Raw genomic sequence first — 12,019 nt, 5'->3', positions numbered from 1 at the left:
CACCTTGTTGTCTCGGATTCTCCAGCATCTGCAGTTCCTACTATCTCTGCAAAATAGTGAGCCCTAACTGCACAAGCAGTGGGAATCACATTTGATTGGCAGCATTGTTTTAGTAAGTTCAATTGCAGCAATATTCACACTTTGAGGCTCTCTGAACATCGCTCACTCCCTTCCTCCTCCTTCCCTCCTCTCCCTCATCCACTCCCAGCTCACTCCCTCCTCCTCTTTCACCTTCCTTCTCTCCCCCACCCCTCCTCACTCACTCCCTCCCTCCCCCCCCTACCTTCCCTCCTCCCATCCTACCTTCCCTCCTCCCATCCTACCTTCCCTCCTCCCATCCTACCTTCCCTCCTCCCATCCTACCTTCCCTCCTCATATACTCCCAGCTCACTCCCTCTTCCTCCTCTTTCACCTTCCTCCTCCTTCTCCTCTCCCCCACTCCTCCTCACTCACTCTCCCTCCCTTCCTTCCCTCCTCCCATCCTACCTTCCCTCCTCATACACTCCCAGCTCACTCCCTCTTCCTCCTCTTTCACCTTCCTCTTCCTCCTCCTCTCCCCCACCCCTCCTCCCTCCCTTCCTTCCTCCCTCCCTTCCATTCTCCCATCCTACCTTCCCTCCCCCTCCACTGCCAGCTCACTCCCTCTTCCACTCTCTTCTTCCTCCCCTCCATTCTCCCCCACCTTCACACACTGCTGATACTGTTTGAAGAGCTCGCTGCACGGATCCGGGCTGCGGTCGCCCTTCAGGAATTTCTCGGCGAACCAGCGGTTGAAGCACAGGTCGTAGCCGCGCTTCAGCTCCACGCACTCGGAGCCCACACTGTTCATGTCGAGGAAAGGCCGCACGCCCCACTCCGCGCCGCCGCACTCCGCCTCACAGCCCACGTGACACCTTCCACCACGGCGGCGCACCCCGCTCCGCCATCATTGATACTGGCAAACGCTGTGTCACACTTGAGAGGCGCCATCATTGATATTGGTGAACCCTGCCTTACACCCGCAAGGTGTCATCATTGATACTGGCAAACTCTGCCCCACACCCGGAAAGTGCTATCATTCACACCGGCAAACATTCCTCATTCCACACACAAGGGACGCTGTCATTGATGTTGGCGTACAGCGCCCACACCCCGAGATACCATCGTTGATATTGGCAAATCACTGCCCCCACACCCGGAAGACGCCATCATTCATACTGGCACTGCCATGTGTTCTGCGATGGATGGGACTTGGCCCGTTCTTTCCCTCTCTCTCTGCGCTGCACCAGTTTCCCACCCTCTTTATTTTATCTGCGGTAAAGCTCTCTATGCTGACAGCTGGTGGGAGGATGGCTCCGGGCTGTCAATCATGCTGAGTTGCCAACCTCCCGATCACCGGGACTTCTCCTTTTCCAGGAGGAATTAATGGGTTTGAGGTCAAAGAGGCGCCGGATCAGCAGAACACAACTTAGACTCCGTTAAAATTAAACACGAAAATTGAAAGCGAAAAAAAAATCTCATCGCCCGAACAGGGACTTGAACCCTGGACCCTCAGATTAAAAGTCTGATGCTCTACCGACTGAGCTATCCGGGCCCTGAGAGAAGAGCTCACTACATTTCATTACAGCTCAGAAAGCAGTCTTCTACTGTCAAGAATATGTTTTTGTCTATTTCATTCGTTTGTCCAGTTTCCCCTTTAAGACCCCCATGTTATAGATTAGCCTCCCTAAAAAATTTACACGTTCACTCTCTTAATTACTTTCTGGATAAGACGTTCTCCTGCGTTCCCTGTTGCGTATCATATTTACAGCCTGATCTCCTGCTAATAAATTAAAGGCTCTATCCTATCTGGTGCACATTCAGTCAAACTATTGGTCTGGCACCAGACTATGGAGCTACTTTTTCAAAATCAATTTAAGCACATTAAACCAAAATGAATCAAATTATAGAGCAGCAGGGCACTGCAACGGATCTCAAATGTTCAAATTAAACCTATAAAATTGAAATTAAAATGTTATTTTGGGTGGTGAGAATGCACTCCAGCCCCAGCGATGCCCATGGTTGAGGAAGTTTTTCTTCATTTATTCATTTATGGGATGTGGGCGTCGCTAACTGGGCCAGCATTTATTGCCCGTCCCAAGTTGCCCTTGAGAAGGTGGTGGTGAGCTGCCTTCGTGAACCGCTGCAGTCCACCTGCTGTGGTTGACCCGCAAAGCCATCAGGGAGGGAATTCCAGGATTTTGACCCAGCGACAGTGAAGTAACAGCGATATATTTCCAAGTCAGGATGGTGAGTGGCTTGGAGGGAAACTTGGAGGTGGTGGTGTTCCCATATATCTACTGCCCTTGTCCTTCTAAATGGAAGTGGTGGTGGGTTTGGAAGATGCTGTCTAAGGATCTTTGGTGAATTTCTGCAGCGCATCTTGTAGATACACACTGCTGCTACTGAGCGTCGGTGGTGGAGGGAGTCAACGCTTGTAAATGTATTTCCAATCAAGTCAACTGCTTTGTCCTGAATAGTGTCAAGCTTCTTGATGTTGTTGCGGCTGCACTCATCCAGGCAACTGGGGAGTGTTCCATCACACTCCTGACCTGCGCCTTGTAGGTGGTGGACAGGCTCTGGGGAGTCAGGAGGTGAGTTACTCACTGCAGTATTCCTAGCGTCTGACCAGCTCTTGTAGCCACTGTGTTTATGTGGTGAGTCCAGTTGAATTTCTGGTCAATGATAATCTCCAGGATGTTGATAGTGGGGGATTCAGTGATGGTGTCACCACTGAATGTCAGTGTTCCAGCAGATACTCTGTGTTCCCTCTCCAAGGACGACCAGGCATTAACGTCCCAGGGAACGGATGAAAATGTCCTGACTGGATTCTGCTTAGGCCTGTTTGCGGCCCACCTCTCCCCCTGCCCCCTGCTCTCTGGTGTCTCCTCTCTTCTCCCTCCTACTCTGACAGTTTTTACTGAGGGTTTGTGTCAATTTTCAATTCTCAAAATGGGATGAAAGTAGGACAAAGTTTGGAAGCTCTGTCCTAAGCCATTTTGCCACCAAGTCTAGATGGCATTGTCATAGTAGGTGGTGCTTAAGGCCCTCCTTAGTATTAACCCTTTCAGACCCTTACACCATATAGAACACCATGCACCATAATTTGAAGAACTTCAACTGATCACCTCCAAGTTTTTTAAAGTGCTCCAAACTGCTTCTCACTTCTCACTCTGTCACATCATTGGGATGAACCCTGTGTTTTGAGTGATTTCTTTCCAATTTGTCCATCCCAACATTCACTTCCATTTAAAAAAATGTGTTTCTTTCTTTTTGTTGTTTGATGCTCAATAAGCCCATAGCAATAATAGACCTGCCTCTGTCCTAAGACAATGTGTGCTGCTGGGCAAGCGTTTGCCAACTTGTAAGCAATGTGCCTTCAAATCCAGCAATGTTTATTTAGAGTGAAGCAGAGTTAATATTTCGGATCAGTCACCTTCTATCCATCAAAGGGTAGGTTTAGGATAACAAACCTGTAATGTTAATCTTACACTTGTCTCTACACTGAAGCTGAGGGTTTTCAGCATTTTTGGTCTGTAAATGTCACGCCCCGTGCTTTCGAGCAATTATAGTTCACTAACTTTAACAACTCAAGGCCCTCAAAATATATTCTGAAATAACTCCACAAAGGCTGGGTATTCTGTCACCAAGTCTCCCTTTATTTACACGTCGAAAGTCCTTGACACTGATCCAGCCCCCTCGGAGCCAGCTCTCAGAGTGAACAGGATGTCTGACACTCCTGTTTATATCTGTCAGCCAGGGCTCCCTGATTGGACCAGGTTAACAGACCCAATCAGGGAATTCATATTCTATGAGGTCCACCTGTCTGTATAATTACTACATCCCTTCCACTCTGAGTCCGAGGACATAGTCCTACTCTTTTTTTTGTAGCTCTTCCTGGGGTGTTATAGCACCGGGATAGGTTCCTCCAACTCTGTCTCTGATATGGGTGGTGTCTAATGCACAGTAGCTCACCTCTTGCACCCGGACCATCCTGGAAGAAATTCATAGTCTTCTTCAGGCGGCAAAGACTTCAAGGTGGTGACATCCTCTGTGTCTGTCTCAGATTCTGAGGTATCTACAACACCTGATGGAGGAGGAGAACCCATGGGTTCTGGAACAGTCAAAAAGGCACTCGAGGAGCCAGGCACGTTTTGTTCCCGCACTGTTTTGTGAATTTGCAGCTTTCATATGGCCCACTTGCTTGTTCAGGACTATCACACCTACCTAAGCTTTGTAAGTCACTGGACCTGATCTCATGTCGACCATGCCCCTTACCCATGCAGGGCCATTGCCGTGGTTCCTGCACCAAACTTCATCCCCTGAAGTAAACTGTCTCTCTCGCTTAGTGGAGTCTTGTGTCCAGCATTGGCGTTCCTTATGCCATTTCACTCACGCTGATTTAACCTGGTGCGGAGTCTTCTCCCCATCGGTAACTCTGCTGGAACTATCCCTGTAGTTGAAAGAGGGGTGGTCCTATAATCAAATAGTTTGGTATCGAGTGAAGCTGTAGGCTGTTTCTTTAAGTCTGCCTTCAAAGTTTGGACTGGTCTTTCTGCCAGACCATTGGACGATCGATGGTATGGAGCTGTCCTTACATGCCGAATGCCATTCGACTTTAGGAAATACTCGAATTCCCTGCTGATAAACGACGGCCTGTTGTCTGGGACCAACATCTCCGGGAGCCTGTGTATTGCAAAAGATGCTCGCAGTTTTTCTATCGTCATCCCCCTGTTTGACGAATGAACTCTTTGCACATCTACTTGGAGCGGGCATCTACAGTGACTAAGAACATTCAGCCCATGAGAGAACCTGCATAGTCAACGTGTAACTGAGTCCAGGTTTACCCAGCCATTCCCACAAATGTGGGGGAGCTGTTGGTGGTAATTTTTGTCAGATTTACAGCCCCAATACCATATGAGTCCGTCTGGCTGACCTCATTACAGTCACTATATATTCTGTATTATGAGACAGAACAACATACAAGTGAATTATATTTTGTTTAAAACAGTTTTTACATTGAATTTAATGGAATATGTTGGATAGAAACACCATTTTGGTCAACTAATTATACACTGGAAGGGAAATGAAATTTTTTTAACAAACAGCAGAAGCAGGATTTGAACATTGTGGTTGTGCCAGAGATCAATTTTCAGGTGTACAAGTCAAGCCAGGTTGCATCATTCCCAAGTTTTCCTGTTTTTCCCTTCTGCTATTCCACACATGCCTTGCATCATTCCATCTACTTCATCTCAGTCTTTGTTTTAATATTTTGTATTGAAACAATGGCCTGTTTTTGGGGAGTTTGTTAGATGCAGCTTGACAACAAGCCATGATAAGCAGAAAGCTGTGCACAAGACCATCAAATCCTGCAAACCTGTGGTTATATATCATCACTCCGAGATGTGGCTGAAAAACATCTGGAGGAAATGGAACTTGAAGGAACGATGGCCCGATTCAATTCCCTTGGTGCAGACTCTTCCTTATAATAAAATGGGTTTCTGGCTTGTCTAAAATATACTTAAACTTGCTTTTGTGCAAGAAAAATAGCAGGGATTCATTTCAGGTGTCATGATAACTAATGAATCTATGATTATACTTTACTGTACTGTCGGTACAATTTCAGTTATGCATGTTACCGTGAAATGTTCAAATCCACTTGTCTACAAAAGAAAAGAAAGTGTCACAATTCTAGATCATTGTCTTTTTCTGAATTGGGTTTGTGTCCTGAGTCGTTTTGGCAGTTGTAATTTTACTGCTCAGTCTTTGTGAATAAATGGATTAATAGATAGTTTAAAAGCATTCCTGCATCCAGAATGTCTCAACGCAATATTATAAAGCATTCTGTTGTATCTGCTGTAAAAAAGAATTTGGCAGTTAGTTCAGTTTGTATTTTCTATATGGTCATAGAGTCATGGAATTGTACAGCATGGAAACAGACACTTCAGTCCAACTCATTCATGCCATTCAGATATCCTAAATTAATCTAGTCCCATTCGCCAACATTTAGTCCATATCCCTCTAAACCCTATTCATATACCCATCCCGATGCCTTTTAAACGTTGCAATCGTACCCACCTCCACCACTCCCTCTGGCAGCTCGTTCCATACACACAACACCCTCTGTGTGAAAAAGTTACCCCTTAGGTCCCTTTTAAATCTTTCTCCTCTCACATCAAACCCAGTTTCGGACTCCCCCCACCCTAGGTAAAAGACCTTGGTGATTCTCCCTATCCGTGCCCCTCATGATTTTGCAAACCTCTATAAGGTCACCCCTCAGCCTCTGACACTCGAGAGTGAAAGGCCCCAGCCAATTCAGTCTCTCCCTATGGCTCAAACTCTTCAATCCCAGCAACATCCTTATAAATCATTTCTGCACCCTCTCAAGTTTAACAACATTTTTCCTATAGCGGGGAGACCGGTATGCAGTATTCCAAAACCGGCCTAACCAATGTCCTGCACAGCTGCAACATGACATCCCAGGTGAGTCAAATCCAGAATGCAGCCGTCACTTATATTCTGAGCGATACAATAAATTTGGTTTGTGGCCATTAACAGGTCCGGGCAGCGGGCTGTAGAGAGTGTCATATCTGCCGAGTGTTTGTCCCTTTTCCACAGTTATGTTCTTGCCCAGGTGTCCTTGGAGAGGGAACACATGGTTTACATCAATGCCTTTAGAGAGAGGTGGGCACCTGGGGGGATACAGTGCTTTATCTCTCCCTCCCCACTCCCTCACCTTTCCTCCTAATAAGCTTTGTACATAAATTATTTAATTGGAAAAAATGGTAACTTACTAAGGGTGGTCAACAGATGAAAAAATACCACAGGTGATTTGGTGACCAGGAGAAACAGGTTCAGTTCTGTGCAAGAGAACTCCTGGATGTAAAAATAAATAAATTGTTCATGAATTCAGAAGTCAGTATGAACATCTTTACTCAAATAGTAGTGAGAATATGGAACTCAATATCTAAGGGAATGTTTAAGTAAATTGATACATTTAATAGGAAGCCAGACAAGCATTTGATCCAAAGAAAAGGGAATAGAGGGTTGCAACTGTAGAGTTAGACGAGGGAATTTGGGGGGATGCTTGAGTGAGGCATAACACAGTATGGACTGGATGAGCTGAATTTCCTGGTTCTGTGCTGTTTGTCATCTGTAACCTATGAAGTGGGAGAATCTCAAAAGAAGTCGGATAATTCATAAGACAGCTGGAAAACTAGCCAGGAGACTGTTTAAAAAGAAACAACTGATTGGATATTAATGAAAAGTGTTGTAGATTGTCTTGAGCATTTGCTGAATGAATGCTGTTTTGTGTCACGAAGATGTGATGGATATTTTTGAATAATCAACATACTGGGTTGCAGAGGTCACTTGTTTGCACTGTCTGTGCAACTGTATTAATGTCACTGAGGAGAACACAGGCTATGGTTCAATGACTCTCACTCTGCCTATCCAAGCTAAATTATCAATTAAAAGCTTTGAAAAAAAAAGCCTGACCATTACAATGGGACACAGCTAAAGTGGGACAAACATTAATAACTTCCCAAAGCGGCCATTTAAAGTTTGAATCGAGATAGCTTGATGAAGAAAGTATCTGTATTATCACAGATAAAGAAATAAAAACAATGGAGAAAAGAAAGATAAAAGAAGCCAGTGCCAACATGAAGATGAAATGTAAGGATTGGAATTTGAGGGGGAAAGGGTACAAAGAGGAAAAGGGACAAACATGAGGATGAGAAAAAATACAATTATGTTTAAAGTTTTCGTGAAGATTTGTAGCTCAGGTTGTGAATGAGGTTGTAGACTTGCTTGCCGAGCTGGTGTGTTTGGTTGTAGATGTTTCATCACCCTGCTAGGTTACATCGTCAGTGTGCCTCCGGTGAAGCGTTGGTGTTCTGTCCCACTTGTTATTTACATGCCTCGGTTTGCTGGGGTGGTTGGCTTCACTTCCAGTTCTGTTTTTCAGTGGTTTGTATATCGGGTCCAGTTCACAGTGTTTGTTGATGGAGTTCCGGTAGAAATGCCAGGCCTCCAGGAATTCCCTGATGTGTCTCTGTTTGGCTTGTGCTATAATGGATGTGATGTCCCAGTCAAATTTGTGTCCTTCTTTGTCCATGTGTCGTGAAACAAGTGAGAATTGGTCATGTCTCTTGGTGGCTAGTTGGTGTTCATGTATCCTTATTGTCAGTTTTCTTCCAGTTTGGCCTATGTAATGTTTCTCGCAGTCCTTGCATGGTATTTTGTATATTACCCCAGTTTTGCTGGTTTTGGGTATGGGATCTTTTACGATCGTCTGTAGCTGTCGCAGGGTGGTTGTTGGTTTGTGGTCTTCCCTGATACCTAGGGGTCTGAGTAGTCTTGTGGTCATCTCTGATATGTCTCTGATGTACGGTAGTGTGACTAGTGTGTCTGGCCGTGTTGTGTCTTCCTGTTGTGGTCTGTCACAGAGGTAACAGTGGATTGTGCTTTTTGGGTATCCATTCCTTTTGAAGACTCCGTATAAGTGCTCCTGTTCTGCTTTGCATAGTTCCCGGTTGCTGTAGTGTGTTGTGGCTCATTTAAGTAGTGTCGGGATGCAGCTCTGTTTATGTGTGTTGGGGTGGTTGCTGGTGTAATTGAGTATCTGGTCCGTATGTGTGGTCTTTCTATATACGCTAGTCTGGAGTTCCCAGTTGTTCTTGTGTTCTACCATTATGTCCAGGAAGGGAAGTCGGTTATTGTTCTCTTCGTTTTTTGTGAATTTTATCCCAGTGAGGATGTTGTTTATATGTCGGTGTGTTTCTTCTAGTTTTGTGTGTTTGATAATCACAAGGGTGTCGTCTACATATTAGACGCAGAGTTAGGGTTGGATAGTGGGGAGCGCTGTTCGTTCTAACCTTTGCATTGCTGCTTCTGCTATCAGTCCTGCAGAACACCGACGCTTCACCGGAGGCGCACTGATAATTTTACCTAGCAGGGTGACAAAATGTTTGCAACCAAACCCACCGGCTCGGCGAGCAAGTCTACAACCTCATCCAGTTATATTGTTGGCGTAAAGTGGAGTTGAAAGGGTTATGATTGCAATGGTGAGTGAAGATCTAAGTAACTCCCCCAAAGATCTGAATTTATTACATAAAATAGTTTATTGTATTGCCAGAACTTTTCAAACAGGTCATGGCTTGTGTAGTGTAGAGAAGAGGCCTTCCTGCCAGATGCTTGATATATGTATGAAACCTCACTGCTTTCACACGCTGCTCTTGAGACAGCAAGAATCCCACCACGGCAGATGGTGGAATTTGATTTCAATAAATATCTGAAATTAAAAATCTAATGATGACTGTGAATCCATTTTCAATTGTTGGAAAAACCCATCTAGTTCACTGATGTCTTTTAGGGAAGCAAACTGCCATCCTTACCTGGTCTGGCCTACATGTGACTCCAGACCCACAGCAATGTGGTTGACTCTCAACTGCCCTCTGGGCAATTAGGGATGGGCAATAAATCCAGCCTGGCCAGCATCGGCCTCATCCCATGAATGAATAAAAGAAAACTGTTGACTCCCCCTCCTTCTGCAATGTAGCTTTGCAAAGCAGGTCTGACAAGAGATGCAATTGTCTATGTTAAAGTTTGTTACTAATTTGCTCTGTGATACAGGACTTTGTTGTTCCACTGGCCGTTCCCAAGAACACACATCATGACAAATATCTTCAGCTACTGCTGGAGGGCCATTGACTCGCTGAAATTCACCTCTTCTGCTTATCAAAAAGTTGTTGGTCTTCCAATACAAGGAACTGTTGATGTCAGTGCTACAGATGGGAATATGCTAAAGTTCAGGACCTTGTGCTAGGGACTGCACCAAGCTTTGAGGCAGCCATGCAAGTGTTCAATGGGAAAAGGCTACGATTTGATGATTTCAATGAGCTCAGGTCCATGATTTGCACATCCTGCATGATCCAAGATGTGGTCTGTATGTGGATGAGTGCAGGAAGTGCCTCTGGCTGGAGCAACTCGCGTTCTGGGGTTTGGGAGTTTGATGGAGGCACCACCTTGCATTCTCGAGAGGTTTGCGGAGAGCAGCTTTCAGGAGGTGGTCACTCCACAGCTTAAGGAAGTGCAGACAGAGTGGGAATGGGAGACTGCCAGGTGGAAGAATGAGACCAGGCAGTTAGAGAGGGAATCCTGCAAGGATCTCACTTGAAAATTGACTTCAGCAAGGCTTTTGATGGGGTCCCTCATGGCAGAATGATCAAGAAGGAAAGCGCCTATGGAATCCAAAACAAAATGGCACATTGGATCCAAAATGGGCCTGAGAGGCAGAAAGCAGAGGGTGATTCTAGATGGTAATGGAAGTTTCTGTGACTGGAGTTATGTTCCCATTGGGTTCCATCTTTTTTTAATTCATTTTATGGATGTGGGTGTCGCTGGCTGGGTCAGCATTTATTGCCCGTCCCTAGTTGCCCCTTGAAAAGGTGGTGTTCAGCTGCCTTCTTGAACTGCTGCAGTCTATCTGCTGTGGGTTGACCCACAATGCCATTAGGGAGGGAATTCCAGGATTTTGACCCAGCGACAGTGAAGGAACAGCGATATATTTCCAAGTGAGGATGGTGAGTGGCTTGGAGGGGAACTTGAAGGTGGTGGTGCTCCCATATGTCTGCTGGCCTTGTGCTTCTAGATGGAAATGGTCGTGGGTTTGGAAGGTGCTGTCTGAGGATCTTTGGTGAATTTCTGCAGCGCATCTTGGCGATAGTACACCCTGCTGCTACTGAGCGTCGGTGGTGGTGGGAGTGGATGCTTGTGGATGTTGTGCCAATCAAGTGGGCTGCTTTATCCTGTATGGTGTCAAGCTTCTTAAGTGTTGTTGGGGCTGCACTCATCCAGGCAAGTGGGCAGTATTCCATCACACTCCTGACTTGTGCCTTGTAGATGGTGGACAGGCTTTTGGGAGTCATGAGGTGAGATACTCACTGTAGTATTCCCAGCCTCTGACCTGCTCTTGTAGCCACTGTGTGTATGTGTTGAGTCCAGTTGAGTTTCTGGTCAATGATAACCCCAATGACGTTAATAGCAGGGGATTCAGTGATGGTAACACCATTGAATGTTAAGGGGTAGTGGTTAAATTGTCTCTTATTGGTCATGGTCATAGCCTGGCATTTGTGTGACGTGAATGTCATTTGCCACTTGTCAGCCCAAGCCTGGATATTGCCTAGATCTTGTTGCATTTGAGTATTAATTGCTTCAGCATCTGAAGAGTAGCGAATAGAGCTGAACATTGTGCAATCATCAGCGAACATTCCCACTTCTGACCTTATGATGGAGGGAAGGTCATTGATGATGCAGCTGAAGATGGTTGGGCCGAGGACACTACTCTGAGAAATTCCTGCAGTGATGTCCTGGAGCTGAGATGACTGACCTCCCACAACCACAACCATCTTCCTATGTGTCAGGTATGACTCCAACCACCAAGCGATTGCACCCTGATACCCTTTGATTCCAGTTTTGCTCGGCCTTCTTGATGCCACACTCAGTTGAATGCAGCCTTGATATCAAGGGCTGTCACTCTCACCTCACCTCTGCAATTCAGCTCTTTTGTCCATGTTTGAACCAAGGCTGTAATGAGGTCAGGAGCTGAGTGGCCCTGGCGGAACCCAAACTGGGCGTCACTGAGCAGGTTATTGCTGAGCAGGTGCTGCCTGATAACACTGTTGATGACACCTTCCATCACTTTACTGATGATCGAGAGGAGACTGATGGGGCAGTAATTGGCCGGGTTGGATTTGTCCTGCTTTTTATGTACAGGACATACCTGGGCAATTTTCCGCATTGCCGGGTAGATACCAGTGTTGTAACTGTACTGGAACAGCTTGGCTAGGGGAGCAGCAAGTTCTGGAGCACAAATCTTCAGTACTATTGCTGTGATGTTGTCAGGGCCCATAGCCTTTGCAGTATCCAATGTCTCCAAAGGTTTCTTGATATCACATGGAGTGAATCGAATTGGCTGAAGACTGGTATCTGTAATGCTGGG

The 12,019-nt window shown here is 45.8% G+C and overlaps 1 protein-coding gene and 1 non-coding gene across 8 annotated transcripts in view; both read right to left on the bottom strand.

Annotated features, from left to right (window-relative positions):
• The window catches only part of triap1 (TP53 regulated inhibitor of apoptosis 1), a 6,925-nt gene extending 6,047 nt beyond the window's left edge, over nucleotides 1-878 (bottom strand). For 5 of the 7 annotated variants that reach the window (XR_007261260.1, XR_007261263.1, XM_048592602.1 and 2 more), the window contains exon 1: nucleotides 683-858. Coding sequence is in view for 3 of the 7 variants with exons in the window: in XM_048592602.1 (XP_048448559.1) it covers nucleotides 683-829 (147 nt within the window). In the remaining 4 variants the exon portion in view is untranslated. Of the gene's footprint in view, nucleotides 1-682 lie in introns of all 7 variants that reach the window. The other 2 variants (XR_007261262.1, XR_007261261.1) reach the window with 2 other exon arrangements.
• A 622-nt stretch (nucleotides 879-1,500) lies between these two features.
• Nucleotides 1,501-1,573, bottom strand: trnak-uuu. The gene has a single exon. It is a non-coding gene; the product is annotated as a tRNA-Lys (tRNA).
• Nucleotides 1,574-12,019: the final 10,446 nt, after the last annotated feature.

Source organism: Rhincodon typus, unplaced genomic scaffold (genome assembly GCF_021869965.1).
Source record: "Rhincodon typus isolate 14 unplaced genomic scaffold, sRhiTyp1.1 hic_rhity00001527, whole genome shotgun sequence".
NCBI lineage: Eukaryota > Metazoa > Chordata > Chondrichthyes > Orectolobiformes > Rhincodontidae > Rhincodon > Rhincodon typus.
Note: the sequence above shows the minus strand (reverse complement) of the source record. Positions and strands in the feature narration are given on the sequence as shown.